Below are 20,116 nucleotides of genomic sequence, written 5' to 3'. Positions count from 1 at the left end.
ACGAAGGGAACGAAATAAATAGGGAGTGTGTTATTAAATGGGTTACATCACGGGCAACTGAGGGTCATTCCTGCTGTGGAACTCTGAGAGACAATGCAGGACATGCCTCAGAGCCATCTTACCTGACGGGCAAGGCACAGGAGTATTCAGGGAATATTTACCAACTCTCATGAGTGTGTGGTTGAGGACTGCTCTGGAGGGAGGGGGAGCATTTCCCTGGCACTCCTGCTCTAGTTGGTGCCCAGGAAGGGTGTGTGTCAAAGGGATATGGGCAAGTCACCACAGTATCTGCTTCAATGAGTGAAAACAGATGGTGGCAGGTAGCTGTTAGAAGAGAGGAAAACAGAATATGGTCTGATTTCTCCTAGCTCTGCCTGTTTAGTTTAAGTAGTTTATCAGAGGTGAGAATTTGTGTAACAAGAGGCCCCCTGAAACGTGGTTCAGCATTCCCTTTAGATCCAAAGCACAGAACTTCAATTATAAGCAAATGCCGAGGCATATAATATGCTTAACATATATTTCTATGAAACTTTCAGGAAGATCACCAAATAACCTCTGAGCGACCAAAATCAAGGGATATAATACAATAACAATACTCTTTTATTCGACTTCGGAATTACTCAAAATGCTGATTAGTCTGTGCTCCTAAGAATTATCTTCCCTAGGCTCCTTTAACACCTTCCCTCCTCCCACCACACACACACACACACACACACGCGCACGCGCACGCGGGCTCATGCGCATTTCTGATTCAGCTCTTACATCTCCGGTTACTCTTTCTCAGATTCTGTTGGATTGTCTTCTTGTATTTAGCCTTTAAATACTGAGATCACCAAGAATGGGATTCACGATCTGTTCTCACATAATTCTCTCCAGGTCCTTTCAGCCACACGCATCTCTTCAGTTTCCATCTGCTCACCAATCGCTCCCAGGTTTACATCCTAGAGCTTCTGTACCACAGGCTACACTCACGCATGCGCGGCACCTACTCGACATGTCCACTTGGATGTCGAAAAGACACGCAATATTTGATGTGTCCAAAACGAACTCAAAGTCTCCAACCCTCCCTCTACATGTTCTTCTTCCAGCGACCTCTAGTCCTACAGATTCTCCAGCCTTTAACCAGCTATACACACCAGACACCTCCTGTCCCCTTATCTTTTCTATAATCAATCAATCACCAAGTAATTGGCGTAATTTTCAAATCCACTCATTTCCTTTTTTACAGCTCCACAACCACTTCTTCTATCTAGTTTGCCACAATAGTGAATGGTCTTTCTTGTGTCATTTACCTTTCTAACTCCCACTCCTAGAACTAAACCAAACTGTCTTCTCAAAACATAAATCTGATCACATCAATCTTCTGGTTAAAATCTTGCCTGGTTAATCTTTGCTGTTAGGGTTGAAAACAAAATCATCAGTATAGCCATTAAGTCCTACATGATCTCTATACTTTACTCGCCTGCCTTCTAACATTCAATTTCATTCTTTGAATTCTAGTAATTATACTTTCTTTCAGGTCCTTTAATGAATATGTTTCATCTTGCCTTTACATAAACTGTCTGAAATGCTCCATTTTTGGAGGATCCGTTGCTGATTTGACTCTTTTAAAGCTTACTCAAATGTCATTTGTTAAGGGCCAACATTCATTACCCTCAGATTTGGTCAAATACCTCTGCAGCATGCTCTCTTTTTCACCGTTGTGTAATCTTTAAAGTCATCGATGTATCCTCAGTGTCTGCATAGTGCTTTATACAAATCTGGCTTAATAAATAAATTATTAAATGAATGAACACACTAAATTTTTTAAGTTCATTATCAGTTTAGTACATTAATTCTGAAATATTAAAAACGTTTAATTGAAATATTGTTGGAATCTGCTGTATGCAAAATTAATCTTAAATATTCATGTCACAAACCTTAGACTGACTTTTACTCTTAGCTCATATTTAATTTAATTAAATGCCCATTGCTGGCTTTCTATTTACTACAAATTTTCTGCATTAGATAACTTTCCATGATTATAAAAATGGCAATTTGTTTTTTAATACAAATACCATACATCTGAATTACTTCTCTCTCCTCATCTGATTTTGGCAGAGGAAGCACTCAATTGTGAAGAGATTTATTTAAATATTCAGCCAAAATTCTAGTTCCAAGAAATGCCAGCATTCCTCTTTAAACATGCCATGTTAGCAATATACACAAAATTACATTTTTTACCACATCAAATACTACAGTAATATTATTATTACCCCCAACTTGACTCCTTCTCAAAGAATTTTTTAGTCACAGGAAGTAGTTTGGGTTCTAACAGGTTTTTACTTAATAGTGAAGATCTCTGTCATTACCGTTCCTATTTCATGTCCATCGGTCACTTTGTTGTATCCATTAGGGAGCCGATCAAGCATTCCCTTAGGATAAAATTAGGAAGAATTATTTTAGTGAAATATCAATGACATTCTGGAAATAGTACTTTTAAACTGGCATAGATCTCCTATACTTACTCAGTTATCTCAGTTAGCCAACAAAAAGATGAAACAAAAATCGTAGTCATCTAAAAGCCCAAGTTAATTTTACGAGTCTTTGATTTGCCATTTCTTCAAAATATTTTAATAATTGAAACCCTAATGTAAACATATTTTTCTGTATTTTTAATTTTGTTATATATCAAAATGAATGGAGAATTTTTCAAGAATGGCACAATACTAGGATGATGATTTTATAAAATAATCTTAAATTTATGCATACATTATGCTATTAATTTTTTACTAACCCAGATATGAATAGGAATGAGAATGTAAATACTGCATGATTCAAGCCTTTCATTGCATGCCTTTGCCTAGTGATCTACTAAGAATTATAAGAAGATCGTTTTCACTGTCTCAAGTTATTTGTAGACTTTCTTCTTCATGGTAGTTTTTCATTTCAAATATATTTCTAAGGATTGAGAATATATTTCTGAAACCAAAGTTTACTTAAATAGTAATTCCACGCCTGTTTTGGAAATAATCCCTCTATTTTCCCGGCTGGATGCAATACGAGTTGCATGTCACCCTGCTCAGCTTCATCACAAGACAGGACGACACCTTTCCTCAATACTTTGTGGATGTGTATCACGTTCTGCTTTTTTAATTTCTATTATAATGTATTGTATTGCACCAATTGACAGAAAAAAAATGGGGGGTTAGTAAAAGTGCATTATTATTACTTTTGTGTGTGTGTGTGTGTGTGTGAGGAAGACCAGCCCTGAGCTAACGTCTGTGACCTATCCTCCTCTTGTTTTGCTGAGGAAAACTGGCCCTGGGCTAACATCCGAGCCCATCTTCCTCCACTTTATATGGAACGCCGCCACAGCATGGCTCGACAAGCAGTGTGATGGTGCGCACCTGGGATCCGAACCTGGAAACCCAGCCGCCACAGCGGAGCGTGTGCACTTAACCGCTAGGCCACCAGGCCGGCCCCTATTGTTATTTTTATTAATCTATATTTGCTTTGTCCCATAAGTCAAACTCAGAGGTTTTTTTTTTGAAAACTAACAATTTCTATGCCTGTTTTAAAATGTGTCAATGAAGTCAACTCTACAACACCGTGTTTATTGAACATAAATGTATTTATATAATACATACTATACATAATATGTGATGTTTATAATATATATTAATACATATACACATATGAATGACAAAGAAGAGTAAATAATTAGGTTTACATTATTTCATAATACAGGATATATACAGTTATTACAAAACACTGCATTTAGTAAAATATTTTTCTAACGTTGCTGCTTCATCCACTACGTTTTGAGCATTCAAGATCCAAAATCTTGACCTATTCAACTGTGTGTCTTCAGACCCTAACAAAATGCCTGACATATTGCAAGAGTTCTTTAAATGGTATATGAATAAATGAATGAGTTACTTCCTATTTCTCTCAAAATGCAAGCAAATGAGAACATTTTGCACAAGCGTATAAAAAATAGGGATATATTCATATATCTACAAATAATTTTCAGTACTTACTAGCAAATAAGCAAAATATGTAGATATTATAAAAGCATAATGTTTCTTCTCTAAGGCTTTTGTAGGAAAAATATTATTCTTATCCTTCTTTAAAATTATCAAAATATGAAGACACACTTTTTCTTAACTATTTCTTTTACTTATCTGACAAATTCTGGGGCTTATTTAGAAAGAAGCACAATTACTATTAAGAGACAAAAGATTGTACTTTTTTACTATTAATGGACAAAAGATTGTACTTTTTTATCCAAAATTTGAAAAGCTTTATGAACTTGGGAAGTAGGGACACCTCTTGTTCCGTTTGAATGACTGAGGATTTGAATCAAAGTAAAGATATTGATCCAGTGGAATGGATTTTCTGTATCCTTAACAAAGATTGTAGAAAAGAGAAAGATCTGTGATGAAGCTACTATTAAACCACCTAATGGACAATCTTGAAGGCACAAGCTCTTAAAGTATTTAGTGTCAGTGGTTTTTTTAATCCATCACTAAGGGTTTTGTAGGTGAATAAAAGAAGTTTTAAATCAAATGTTTTACCAAACAAAAGAAAAAAAGAGAACCTTAGCCCTTCTGTAATCAAAGAAATACAACATGACTTTAAGGTTATATAAAAGTAACATCTAACCTGTTATGGATGATAGTCAAGTTGCTAAATAAGAGAAGTAAAAATAAACTAACATCTAATATTAGTTTACTGTATCATTCCATACTTTATAATATATTGAGTGAACAAAGATGGTTTATAATGTAAAGCAGTAGTCATTTACATTGCTTAAGGCATTACATGGTTGAAAGGAAAATGTTATCTTGATAATTTTATTTGTCCACAAAAGTTTTTTCCTATGAGTACTCCCAAATGATTCATTTAACAAACATTGATATAGTTCCTAAAACATACAAAGCACAGTACCATTACCCATTTTTACCCATTGTTTCACTAGAATTGTAACATTATAACACTGTGCGTTGTAATATTCACATTGTAATATCTAAAGCTCAAGTGTTAGTTTTCATAAATGGTGCCACTGAGTGCTTAGCATATTCTTAGGAAAGCTCCTCAGAGCAGAGATTATCTCTATTTTACTCACTGGTTTATCCTTGGTTGTAGAATAACACCTGGACCTCAATTAAACATTTGTTGAATAAATGAATGAGTAATGCTTTTTGTAAATTTGTCCAACTACTGGTTAGGACCACTAATTTGTTAAAATTAAATTTATTTGTCATAGCTATCTTCTAATAAAAGTAAACATTGATCAAATACTTGGTAAATAACAGTCATTGTTGTAAATGCTCTGTATGCATTGGCTCATGGAATTCTTTCATCAGCATACAAGGAAGATTCTGCTGTGAACCTGTTGTATCAAACATGAAACTAAGCTCAGAGCAGTGACTTAGCCTAGTTACACAATCATAAATCACCCCAAGCAGTTTGATTTTTCTCTCCCGTGATATTAATCACACATCAATAAATTTGTGTTTCCTGTTCTCTCTTAGACTACACTAGGAGTTGGTGCTCTTTGTAGTATGTTCTGTGTCCTCTGTTGTTCTTCAGAATCAACTCTTTCTTCATTTGGATGAATTGGAACCTGGCCCAAGATTTGCCTTTGGCTCTATATGATCCACAAGTTGTAAAACCTATCTGGCAATACTACTGAATTCTATGTATAACCTGTCTACTGGTTTGTCTGTCTGTCTGTCTGTCCTTGTTTTTTTCTTCCCCCCATAACTTTCACATCTCCCTCACATCTTTTTCCTCTTTGACAAATGAAAATATTCTCTTGGGTGAAGGCGCTTAAAAGGTGCAAACTTCCAGTTATGTGATTAATAAGTTCTGGGAATGTATGTATAGCATGATGACTATAGTTAATAATACTGTACTGTATATTTGAAAGTTGCTAAGAGAGTAAATCTTAAAAGTTCTCATCACCAGAAAAAAATTGTAACTGTGAGATAATGGATGTTAACTGAACGTTGTGGTAATTGTTTCACAATATACACATATATCAAATCATTATGTTGTACACTTTAAACTAATACAACATTATATGTCAATTATATATCAATAAAACTGGGAAAAATATTTTACAAAGTAAAAAATAAATATATTCTCTTATCTTATTCATTACAAAATACCCTTCTCACCATATATTCCTCTCATCCATGAATAACACAAACATATCTCTACAACAAATTTTTATCAAGAGAAATTTAGAAACTTTTAAGTATTTTGCAGGTGAAAGAGTTATGATTCTTTGCCTTATAGCAATTTTATTACATAAAGGTTTCTAAACAGAAGGATTTATTCAGTACCCTTATAAAGATCTCTTGGTACCTACATTAATACTAAAGAAAATTATGTACCAACTCACCTTTGTGAAGCCATTTTGTGGTTTACTCCAAAATAGTCGTTCTCAACTGAGGACAATTTTGCCTCCCAAGGACATCTGGCAACGTCTAGAGACATTTCTGGTTGTTACAGTGTGGGAGAGATGTAGAAGGGATGCCACTGGCCAGGAATGCTGTTAAATATCTTACAATGGACAAGACAGCCCCTCCACATCAAAGAATTATCTGGCCCCAAATGTCAATAGTGCCCTCGTCTAAAATGTTTACATTTACTCTATTCATTACCTGTTTATCTCTTCCTTGTTACAACAGATTGGGAACCACTAGAGAACTGGGAAATTGTGTGCATTTCTATGGGATGCTTGATTTTTTTTCATATCTCTGTTTACTTCTGAAATGAAGGAAATCGTGAACACTCTAAGTAAGGCCATTATGAATCTTTCCTGAAATAAAAAGCTCAAACTCAAGCCACAGTTCAAGGTCCACCACTTTTTCCTAGGAGCAGTGGGTTGATATACCCAGACTTAACCAGAACCATTTTAGCTGCTCCCCTATCTTCTCCTCATTTCCTCTGTGTAAGACTGACTTTTTCTAAGATGTCCAATTTATTTTTCCTGTTTGTAATTTTGCAGTAAAACTCAAACCTCACTTTCCTTTATTTCATAACATTCTTTCCATAACCTCAAAACTATCGGGTACTTTTCCTTCAACAGTCTGTTAAATTCCTTTTAATTCGAGTGAAAAATTACTTTTGCGGCAATCGTTTATTTATTTGACAAAGGTATATAAATTATTGTGTGTGCAAGACACATTACTACTACTATTTAAGTGCTATATATCCACAAATGTCATGACCCATAAGCATTTATTCCCAATAAGAAAGATAAATCATGCATAGTTCAAAATAATGTAAAGTTCAAAACGGAAAACAACATAGTGCTCTGATAAATTATTATGGGAGCTATGGAGGAAGAGATTATACATATTTGTCAGAAAAAAAAAAGTTACCTAGAGAAGTGGCACTTAAAACAATTCAAAGAATACACAGTATTTGAACTGGCAGAATTTCTCTAGAGGGAAAGAAAAGAGGAGAATTCCAGCAAATAGTTGGAAAAAAGGTAGACATAGAGAAGACTATAGGCTGTACCTGAGGCATCTAGAAACACTGTCAAATGTAGGATGCATTATCTGAACAGCAGTGCTGAGAACAGCATTGTTATAGGGGGTTATATTTTCAAAGCCTTGAATGTAAGGTTGACGAGTTTGGGCATTATGTTAGAGGCAATAAGAAACCTCCTAAGTTTGTAATCAAGTGAGCATCAGGCTCAGAACCAGGTTTAAGGAGCACTTGTGGCATCGTGTAAAACTGAATGGATCAGGGCGTGGCTAGGAGCAAAACGTCTCTACTGTAGAGTTGAGCCACAGGGAGGATCTCAAGGAGAAGAAAAGGCAGTAAAAACACAGATAACAAATGCATCAATATTTTTGTTTATATTCTAATTCATAAACTTCTACAACTGTGGGTTCTATAGCACATTATTTTAAGTGCACTTTCTCTATATCTCATTTTTTATCCTTACATTTTAGCTTGGAATAATTGTTTCTGCAATATTTTATTCCAGTTATTAGAATAACTTTAAAATATTTAGGGAATGAAGGAATTTATGATAATTAAAATAATAAAATAAATAAAATTTAGGAATTTATCAAATGAAACTCCCCTGTATTACTTAGTTGATATGGGGTGATATAAAATGTAGTTTTGATATTGTTAATAGAGTTAGTTGTGCTTTGGAGGGCAGAAAGAAACTCAACTAGTTAATAGCTTCAACACTGGAGATGGGTTATTTAGGACAGCCACTTGTCAAATTTCATCACTTGATAGGACATGTTGACACTTCTGGAAGCTTATTTAATGAAAAAAAAGGCTCCATATCATCACTTAAAAGAGAAAATGAAAAATCAGAGCTCATTGTATCTCTAAATATTTTCAAGCTTTTTACGTTTTGATGCTATTTTAAAGAAAATTTATCAAAGGCACCATGAAATGGATTCATCATGAGGATACAAAAAGAAATAGCAAACAATGAAATGTCACATTAATGTAAAGGTTTAGGTTTTATAAATCTGCTGTGGGATGGCCTAAGCATTCAATGCTTATTTAACAAAAAAACATTAATAGACGATGCATAGTTAAGTCAAATATGATGACTTAACATAAAACTATACAACTCAGTAAGGAAGTTGATATCTCATTTTCTGTTTGTTACTCATTTAGTCAATTATCAGGTTTGTTTTTATTTCATACATTATTTAAGCTTTAAAATGTCTCCTTACATATCATTTTGGTAAATATGAGAAAGGTCAAAATCATCATCATTCAACCATCATCATCATCACAGTAATAACAAAAGATAATTATAACAATCCTTAAATTTAGCAGTATATTTTGAAATATATTTAAATTGAGAAAAGTCAAATCAAAAATAATTGCATAGTTATAGTAGATTGTCTCCATGAAATTTCTCCTTTAGGATGAGGACATTTTATTTGTAGCTTTTATTAACGGAAAGAAAAAAAATATTTTAAAAATTGTTTTTATTTTCCTGAAATTGCAAAGTTTATTAAAGTATTACATTCTGGCAATGCAAGTGCAAGAAGAGCCAGAAGCAGTGACTAGCTGGACACGTTAGAGATGTATCGGAAATCAGACTAGATATTTACAGTAGGAATATGCTCCAGGGTCACACACGACAGCTGCTGCCCATTTCAGATACATATACTATAAATCCAGGGAAATACGGAAAGAAATTCAGGTCTGCTGTATTTAAATTCTTACTAGAAATCCTAATAAGAGTTTTTCACTACTCTTTCTTATTACATCTGTACATAATTCAAAAAATGACTTAAAATCTAAAAAACTAAAAATAAAATGTCTATTGGACCCACATGGTGAATGGTAATTACATTGTTTCCTGATATATCAAGGATTAATACAATAAAGTTTAATGTATTGGTTGATTATATTTGTCTTAATTACAATTGTAATCAAATTTATAATAATTTGTAATTACAAATTTACAAATATAAACAAAGTTATAATATTGAATAAGAGAAATAGTCTGAGGACTGACACTACCTGACTTCAAGACTTAGTATAAAGCTACAGTAATCAAGACACAGCTACAATAATCAAAAAATAAACAAATAGATCAATGGAACAGAATAGAAAGTCTAGAAAGAAACTCTCATAAATACAGTCATTTTTTTTTCTTTGCTCCTTTGATCCTTAAACAAAGGAGCAAAGGCAATTCAAGGGAGAAAGGATAGTCTTCTTAAGAAATGGTGCTGGAACAATGGAACATCCACATGCAAAAACATGAATCTAAACACAGACTTACCCTTTCCACAAGAATTAACTCAAAATGGATCATAGACCTAAATGTGTAATGTAAAACTATAAAACTTCTAGAAGACAACATAGGAGAAATTTAGATGACCTTGGATTTGGTGATAACTTTTTAGACACAACACCAAAAGCACAATCCATGAAAGAAAAAAAATTGATAAGTTGGACTTTATTAAAATCAGATATGTTTGCTCTTGAGAAAGACACTGTTAAAAGAATGAAAAGACAGCAGGGGAAGTATTTGCCAAGGACATATCTAATAAAGGACTGGTATGCAAAACGTACAAAAAACTCCTCAAACTCAACTGTAAGAAGAAAAACCCAATTAAAAAATTGGCAAAGATCTAAACAGACAACTCACCAAAGAAGATATACAAATGGAAAATAAGCATATGAAAAGACACAAAAGGACATGTTAGAACTTTAGGTACATATTGCTAAGTGAAAGAGGACAGTCTGAAAAGGCTATAGCTTATATAATTCCAACTATATGACATCCTAGAAAAGGCAAAACTATACAGTCAGTTAAAAGATCAAGGCTGTCAGGGAGCTGGGGGGAGGGAAGGAGCAATCAAGAAGTGAAGCACAGGGGATTTTAGGGCAGTGAAAGTATTCTGTATGATATTTAATTGGCTACATGACATTATACATTGATCAAAACCCATAGAACTATACAACGCAAAGAGTGAACTCTAATGTAAACTATCTATCAATATTAGTTCATCAACTGTAACAAATGTACCACAATAATGCAAGATGTAAACAATAGGGGAAACTGCGAGGGGGGTGGGATGAGGGTATATATGGGAACTCTGTACTTTCTGCTCAATTTTTCCGTAAACTAAAAACAGTTCTAAAAAATAAAGCCTATTAATTAAAGAAAAACAGTCTATTGGATTCAGACGGTAAATTGTAATCACAATTTTTCCTAATATATTAAGAGCAAATCCACTAAAGCTTAATTTATCTATTGATTACAGTAGTTTTCTAACCATACATTTTTCTCTTAGAAGTTTGTGTGTATGTATATATTATAGTTCATTCTGAAAACAGAACTAGAACAGTTTGAAAATATTGGGACATTAAATATGCAGTCACTTTGAAAACAAGAAATCAGCTTTTAGCTATTTTTTTAAAGTAGATTTATAAAATAGAATGTTATTAATATAAAAGTTAAAAATACTAGATATTAATAGCATGCTTATTTTCTCAGTGTTAGGTTTTACTTGTCAAAACCATTTCTGTCTCATTTTCTTTTCCAGTTTTTATGCACTATTAAATTGGATTAAAATTAACTGCAAAAATTATATTGGCATCTGTACTATACATACGTTCCATCATTTGAGGGCTATTTTTGACTGCCTTTCTATGAAATTAATTTGCTTATTTAACATAGTCTTAAACTTCTAAAAAGTTTTATAAACACATGCTTTATGATAAGCTTGATTAGGAAAGGCCAGTTGAGAGTACATTATGTTATTTTAATGTATGAATTTATTACTTTTTAAAATTTGCAATCTCTACTCATAAACATAAATACTCCTCTGCATTGAGCTTAACAACACAAAAAATCTTAACTTCTATTAATAACAGAAACCTTACAGTAACATTTTGAATCCTTGCATTTAAATGGCTTAAAATATTTGGTGATCCAGTTATGTTTAACAATTTGATATTGCAAGTACTGAATATTCCCAATCATATAAAAGAAAAAAATATTTATTTCATGATCAAAATGTGTCAGTAATACATTACTATGGTAATATAATAAATGAATGCATCTTCCTTGGAAAAAATTATAAACCTATTGGGATCTCAAATAGAGGTTGCACATTAGGCTACAGTTAAATGTATCTTCTGCTAAGTGCCATAGATCACTTTATGATTCTAGCACATATATATTTCATGAGCTTTGCAAAATGTTTTAGGTTCTACTAAAAATTCTTCTGGGCCAGCCCTGATGGCCTAGCAGTTAAATTCGGCATGCTCTGCTTTGGTGGCCCGGGTCCAGTTCCTGGGCGCTGACCTGCACCACTCATCTGTTGGTGGCCATGCTGTGGTGGCAGCTCACATACAAAAAAAAGAGGAAGATTGGCAGTGGATGTGAGCTCAGGGTGAATCCTCCTCGGCAAAAAAAAAAAAATCCTTCCAAAGAACCCTCAGGCATAAATGTGGCATTTTGTTAGTCAAAAGAACAGTTTATTTTAATTTCTGAAAATTTAACCTAAAGATAGTTTTCATTTCACTTTTCCTGGTTCCTTTTAAATTCTGTGCCTCTGGACCACAGATAATTTGTGGGAGACAAGATAATTAGATAATCAGCATTTCACAATGAGATACCAGATAAGTGAGATAGGTTATTTTAAAATGCTACCTGTAACATTTGCCTTTTTGTCTAATAAAACTACATAGCCGGAAATGTTTAACCAAGTGCTTTGTATAATAAAAAAGTAGTGGAAGCATAGTTAATTCAACTAACACAGGACAATTTAAAAGACGTTGCCTGGACTGGAGAGGTGTACAGGTTTCTGTAGGAGGATTGAGTAGGTGGGAACTTAATTATTTTTTTACAAAAAATAGACAAACAACCCCAAACTACATTTAACGAAGAATTTCTGCCTACATTTGGAAATATTTCTGTTCTGTATCATGTATATCTGCAGTGGAAACGAAGACATAAGCAAAATAGTTAAAAGCCCTTAAACCTATCTGTACTGAATCTTTTCTATTATAAGCAGACTTTTATTTTTTATTGCATTTTGTTGGAATGAGCAGAGCTAAAGGAAGAACTAATAATGTACATTAGATGATCCGGAAAACTAGCAGATATGTAGTCAGGAATTCAGTTCCTCTAGGCGTAACGTAATTCTGTTTAAAAGAGAGCAAAACAAGAAAGAAATTTCTTTAAAAATAAATTTTTTAATGTAAGCTGTTAAGGAAAAAATGGATTAATTGTATTATTCATTTGCCTGTTAACTAGGACGGAAATAAAAGCCTCAAGAAGGTAAAGACCAGGACTATCAACTGACCATTTAACCCCTTATAAAGACATAATTATAGTAATAAATGAATCCAGAAGTTTTTCTGTTATTTTAAAGGTATATAATGCATTTCTTATTTTTAGTGATCATTAACCTAATTGATCTTATTTAAACACACAATTTAAACAATGCAGCTTCCATACTCCTCCTACCCTTTCTCCCTCCCTCCCTCCCTCTCTCTCTCTCTCTCTGTGGTTACTCACACTGAATTTGTTTAGGCTCACAGCAAGTTCTCTTCTATGAGTTATTTTAACTATATATTGTTTTAAAATGCTTATGATGTGCATGTGTTTTTATACACAAAGCATGGCACTGTTACTAAATAGAAAATACTAAACACACATTAACGATAGCATACGGTTTCATGACTTGATGAATTATATATAAAATGTACTTCACAACACACACGCACATGCAGTCTTAAAATCTGGGTTCTTATTTATCCATATTGGCAGTTCAATGTCATAGTACTAAAACGCTTTCTCAGAACACTCATTCTGAAATATTTTACTAATCTGTTTTTTGTATGTTTTTCATTTTCAATGAGTTGATTTTTTAAGTAATTTTGTCAAGGTCACTAGAGAAAATAAATATTCAGTTATTTTCTGTGTTTTTTGCATAGTTCTTTCTGTTAGTACAGATACATCATTCTTACTGAGAATTAAAAAAAAATATGACTCATACAATCTATTCTTCCGAAAACTAAATCAGACAAATGACGTTACTGTTTCAAAGAGATCTATGTAAAAGACAGGAAGATGAATTAGAAGTTTCATCTATGAAAGCTTTTTCCACTGTTTAGGTGCAAAGTAGGCTTGTTACCTATTAGTGAAATTCACAGGCATTTGTGTTCACAGTGAAAAGTCTACTTTAAATTTATTAAATTTCAAGATTAAAGAAACTCTCTTCCATCATAGTGGTAATAAAATTTATAATTAATATTTTATAAAGAAATTAATGTTGCTGTGATATATTTCATAGGCTGAGCGCTTCTAAATTGTATATTACAGGGTTACAGAGTTAAAAGATTTAACCCTAGAAATATAATTCCTCCCACTATTTTTTTTTTTTAATTATGCTCCTTGGCACTAGGTATTCAACACTTATTTCTGATTTCTCATCAAACGTGTCTTTCCATAATAACACAGGATTTTTATTTCAGGTGTAGTCATAACTTCCATTATTGCGGGGATATATATTTACTCTTGTCACTCACAACAGAAAATAATAGCATCTTTTCTGCTCTGGGGGTCCAAAATGTTAAATGTTCCTCTATTTGGGCCAGTCTTTGTGGTCATTCATGATAGGAACGTTGTAAAACAATGTGGAAATCCTAAATTTACGTTCCATAAATTCCAGACGAACCAATTTCTTAGTTTTCCAGTTCTTTCTACTCTTCCCCACTTGCATCCACAAAAATTTCCACATCGAGTATTATTCCACATGCGCACCTATGTGGGGTCACAATCTACTGTCTCTGAAAACAGCCGCTGAGGTGATCTGCCGTTATTCTTAGGTGTTTATGAAGACCACACCCAATTTGCTCTAATTTTGATGCAGACTGTTGCTAAATGTCCCCTCTCTACTCTCCACTCCTCATTTAATCTCCGGGGAATGTTCTGTATCCCTAAAGGAACATTCAGCATTACCATCAGTTAGTTTTAATTAACTTCACATACTTGAATGATAGTATGCTAGATGCTAGGAAAAATAATTTAAATAGATCTGGTCTCTGCCTTCTAGCCACTTACATATTAAACCATGATAGAATGAGTTGTTATTTTTAATTGGCCAGCAAGTACAGCATTTTTTTATGTAAAACTTTCTAAAAAATTAGGCAATTCAATTGCCTTCCTCCATGAAGTTTGCTTAATAATGCATATTGAAATATGGTGAACAGCTAAAAGTGCCCAGGAAGTTATATAATAGTTCCCTTTTAGATTCCCAAGAAACTGAAAATTACTTTGGCAGCTGACAATTGGCATCTGACAGCTAAGCTGAAATACTCTCAACAAACATAAACAATTCTCCAGGGTCTAAACAACAATCAGATGAAGCCACTCTGACTGTGGGGTGGAACAAGACAAAGGCGAGTCTAATCCAGGACCAGGTCTGGACAGGACAGACACCAGGACACTTAGCAACCTCAAAAATTAGCACCATTAACCATGGTTATAATAGCAAATCTAGTTCAGCTTTAATATTTTTGCTTTCTAGGTAAAACCTACCAACATACCCATTATTGATGGGCCCAAATCCTGGCAGCATCCAATCCAGAACCCTCTTCAGAATATTCAAGACAGGCCCAAACCTTACTACAAGCCTGTCCTAGCTGTTTCTCACCTCACTTACATTCATCGGGTATGCCTTCTCCTTTGCCATAGCACACTAAATAAACATAATGCCTTCTCCTTTGCCATAGCACACTAAATAAACCTAAGACTATTGGTAGGTTTCTGGTGATCTTTGGCTGGTGATCTTCAACATTACTTTTGTCTTAATTTTTATTATTTTCTTTTATTACATGTTGAAAATTACAGTTAAATTAATAATCAAATATTATTTTTAAACAGTCTTACTCTTGGCTTTATATGTAAATTAAAAATATTTAAATTAAGATGCTGATGACCTAGATCCTCTCAACATATCAAACTATACAACTTTCCATATTTTGAAAGACATATTGATCAAATAAAATGAAATGGAAAAGGGAAGGTCCTATAGACTGAATGTTTATGTCTCCTCCAAGTTCATACATTGAAACCTAATCCTCAACGAAGTATCAGGAAGTGAGGTCTTCGGAAGGTCATGCCTGGGACTAATGCCTTCACCAAAGAGCCTCCAGAGAGCTCCTTCATCCCATCCTCCATGCGCCGACACAAAGAGAAGACAGTCCTCTGTGACCCAGCATGCGGACACTCACCGGACACCAAATGTGCCTGCACTCTGACCTGGCAGTTCCAGCCCCAGAACTGTGAGAAATAAATTTCTGTTGTTTATAAGGCACCCAGTCTGTGGTACTTTTGTTACAGCAGCCTGAACAGTCTAAGACAGAAGGCATTGACATTTATTGAAAGTTTATTGAATGCCTTGAATTTGACTTAAGTTGTCCAGTTTTCTCCTCACAGAAATTAACTCCCTAGCTTACATTCAAAGCTCAAGCAGTTGCAGTAATTGAAGTTGCAGTAATTTGAAGATAATCTCAGTTTGGGCTATAAAATGTGCTTGTTTCTGAACCTGCTTCCACGAGAACAGGAGGAAAATTAATGAAGCTAAAGTAATACAATTGAAAGTATTTAAAAATTATAATAATTTCAATAACTAGTAAACTAAGAATAATTAAATCACATGAGCAATAATTAAAAATCATAATCAGATTGACATTTTCTCTATTAAAAATTTAAAAAAAAATCTAGTTCCCCTGGTACTTTGAGCTTTTCTTGTAATAGTCTCTCTACTTTTCCCATAGTCCAGTCCACTCTGGTCTCACTGGTATTCTTGCTGTTCCTAGAAACAGAAATAATAGACATGCTGCCACCCCATGGCCTTTATATGTGCTCTTCCCTGTGCACATATATGTATACACACACACAACACATATATGTACATATGTGTATACATATATAATAATATAATACATATATATGTATTAAGATACATATATAATATACGTATATAATATGTATTACACCTATATGTTACACATATATATTATATATACATAATATACACACACTCACTTTCCTTGACCTCCATTTCCCTCTCCAATTGTACCCCTTATCACCTCCCCTGCTTAATTTTTCCCATGGCACTTAATACATATCTCACTATATGTTGTATTTTTTTTTTTTGCTTTTCTGCCATTCCTACCTAGAATGGATGCTATAAGAGAGCTGGAGTTTGTTGTGTTGGTAGAGGTGGTGATTTTGACACCTGGAGACAAACTCAATTTATTTTACTGTTGTTTTTTTTTGTCACTTATGTAACCCCAGTACCCAAAACAATGCCTGTTACTTAGTAAGCCCTCAATAAGTTCTTATTGAATAAATAAGTGAAAATAAAATGTAATGAGGCATATTAGAAGACCAGTACTTAGATTTAACGTTTTAGGATTTAATGTAATTTTACATCTCACACAAATGCTAAACTCAAGCTATAACTTTATCATAGACAACAAAAGCAAACAATCTCCAATATTTGACAAATCAAGCAATCCAACTCAGAAACATAATCTCCTCTGTTCTACTCTTTTCTACTTTATCTTACATATTTCTGTTCATTCACTTTCATTTTGATAAATATTTATAGATTGCACAGTATATCCCAAGGACCCTGCTAAATACAAAAAATGCTGTAATTATAGTCCACCATTTGCTAGTTGTGTGAACCTGGCCAAGTGAACTCAACCTCTATAATCTTCATAGTCTGCATCTGTAAGTTGTGACTGAAGAGAGTAACTCCTCATCAGGTTGGTATGCTGATGCCCTAACACGAGATAACATAAAATGTGATAATGCCAAAAGCATGTAGCTCTGCCTCTGGCCAGTCTGGATGACTGGAGTCATCCAATTAATATTGCTCTCATCACTTGTAAATAATGATGATGTTGATGAAGAAAACCTAATGGATAACGCCCTGCATTCCCACACAATATATCTCATAGGGAAGGTAAAAAAGAGTCTAATTTTAAAAGCACAGATGGGCAGCCATGTTCGCACATGACAAAGTTACTTTCATACAGTAATGTTCATCAAGGCCCTTCTCAGATTACCAACTCGCACTGAATCCGCCGGAATTACCATTCTTCCTGCCCCATGTCCACGCACACACACACACATCAAGCCACCATTTGGAAGATAATTAGGAGTTTTAACCGTTTACTATCTCCTTTACTTTTCTCCCCTGTCTATAATGTACTCAGGCAAGGACTACTTTCCTTTGACTGTGGTTAACACTAATGCTGGTAGTTTAACTTCATTTTGCTGTGGATTTTGCTGCACATTTGCTCTGTCAGGTCATTTTAAATGACTTTCAGTGTAGATGCCGAGATTCGCTGCGAGATGAAGGGGAGGAGCAGGCGACTTACAGTGTATTTCCAGCACCTGCATGGCCACCTGCGGGGTGGCGTTGAGGGACTCGTGGTCCACCCTGCAGATGACCGCCACGCCATCGTCGCTCCTGTCCACTCGGAAATCCAGGGTGCTGCTGACAGTGAACGTTTTGCGATTTGCATCCTCTTCTTTTAAATATTTTACATCTAAAAATAAAATATAAAGTTTAAAATCCTATAAAATTTACTGGAGACACTTACTGGAAGCACCTTCTCCCTATCTTTATCAATTTTTAAAGAGCAAATATTTGCTGGTTTGACATTTAATTCATTTGAATTTGAGCAAATAAAAATACAACTACTTCAAAAATAAATTTTCAAAGTTAAATATAGAAATAAAATAAAAGAGCAGGACACAGTGCTTTTGTTCCTTTAGTGCAAGATATTTTTTATACTCCATTTGAAAAATCGGGCCATTTTACAAGAATAATCTCCCTTTTTAGAATTAAGTTTTACTAAAACATAATCAATTCTCTGAGCCACAAGCACTGCTGGGAAAAGCAAATCCACAACTATCTGGTTATGCCTAAAAGAAGCACAACGTATCTGAGCTATGACTTTAACATGAACAGTGCGAGGCGAACATAATTGCTAAAGAATACCTAAGGTGAGAGAGTTGTCATTTTTGGTAAAGAAAAGAAGGACAGTCAGTTGAATGCTTCAAATACTTAAATATACATATTTTCAGGGAACTTTACATCGAGATAAATGCTCTTCACTTGGCTGAAGAATCCATTTCAGCATGAAGGAGAACCCTCTCCTCAAGATGTGAGTTCCCCTATCGATATGTAAACTTACTGTGCCTGATTTGGGTTCATTGCTAAGTGGGGCACTTAGGGATTATTTGTTCTCTGTGGAAAAGAGGTTTAATAATATTTTCATTCAACTTGATATTTCTCAAGCCTAAAGTAGCTGATAAGAAGAGGGCAATTTTAATGGATTAGAAATCAAAATGATAGACTAAGGTTAAGATATCCTTGTAATAAAATCTTAAATATAGTTGAGGGGAAAAGCTGTTCCGTTTTTTTATGCCTACATTTCAAATGAATAACGATATTTTCAGGAAAAGAGTTCTTTTGCATTAAATGTGTAAAATATTTGATTTTACCATGTATTAAATTTTTTTAAAACATTTAAAAATATACTAATGACAAATTAATGTAAGTTCAGTGTCTCCATTTTTGTGCTCTATGAAAATATTTTACTTTGAAAATAATATTGAATTTGGCATATTTGAGGGGTAGATATTTGCACGGTCCATTGAGTTTTACTTATTTCCAGAGAAGTATGACTTTATCTTATTGATTGATCTTAAAAATAAAAATAAAATAATATTAGTAAAGAATAAAACTAGATAAATGTTCTATGTCTTCTTCCTTAAAATGTATGTCTATGATTGTGTTCATAAATTAGAAAAAAATTACCTAATTAAAATTTTTACCACAAAAAGTTTTATGTAATTCAGGCCGTTTATGAGAGTAAGAAAAATCTCTAGCATTTGGGAAGGGAGGAAGAGCATAAAAATCTCAATTTTGTCTTTTAACTATAAATCAATCATACAGGATACAGGGGTTTCATAAACATGTGTCTTATGAAATATCTCATTTTTGTTAACCAAAGTCATTTCTGAGATTCTTGCATTTGAAAATTGGTTTCAACCCCAGTTAAAAAAAATGTTAGGGTAAACGATGGAATGATTGCCTTCAGTCAAAGTATGTCAGGATAATACAGATGCATTTATAGTTCTTTGCTATAAAAAAATATGAGGCTCTTTTCCTTTTCAATGTCTCATAGATTTATACAAATGTTGCCTCATTTTTACATTTTATATTCTTTCCTATAAATCTATGTCTAATGTTTTCTTGTTCATACCTCTAAGCAGTGGCCGTGAAAGAAAATTTAGATCTCTTGACAAACCTCTTTTATAATTATGTTATATAATATATGGGGAATTATTCCAAATATTGTGCTAATTGTTTAATTCTAATAACAGCTGCATTTTAAGAACTCAAACATCTGCTTCCTTTAGCTGTTTCCTTTATAACAGTATCATTTAATGTAATATTAATTGGACACAAAATCTGATAGCAATCGTATATAACATAAAATTTTAATGAGCATCATTCAAATAAAATAAACAAAAGTATAATTTGTTGCTTTTAATATTAGCTTATATGACAGTTTA

The 20,116-nt window shown here is 33.6% G+C and overlaps 1 protein-coding gene across 1 annotated transcript in view; it reads right to left on the bottom strand.

Annotated features, from left to right (window-relative positions):
- Positions 1-20,116, bottom strand: part of CADM2 (cell adhesion molecule 2) — a 237,863-nt gene that overhangs the window by 120,133 nt on the left and 97,614 nt on the right. The window contains exon 5 of the mRNA XM_087418225.1: positions 17,908-18,078. Coding sequence (XP_087274351.1) covers positions 17,908-18,078 — 171 coding nt within the window. The remainder of the gene's footprint in view (positions 1-17,907; positions 18,079-20,116) is intronic.

This window comes from Ceratotherium simum, chromosome 27 (genome assembly GCF_057802395.1).
Source record: "Ceratotherium simum simum isolate JZ-2026a chromosome 27, ASM5780239v1, whole genome shotgun sequence".
NCBI classification, from domain to species: Eukaryota; Metazoa; Chordata; class Mammalia; order Perissodactyla; family Rhinocerotidae; genus Ceratotherium; species Ceratotherium simum.
Note: the sequence above shows the minus strand (reverse complement) of the source record. Positions and strands in the feature narration are given on the sequence as shown.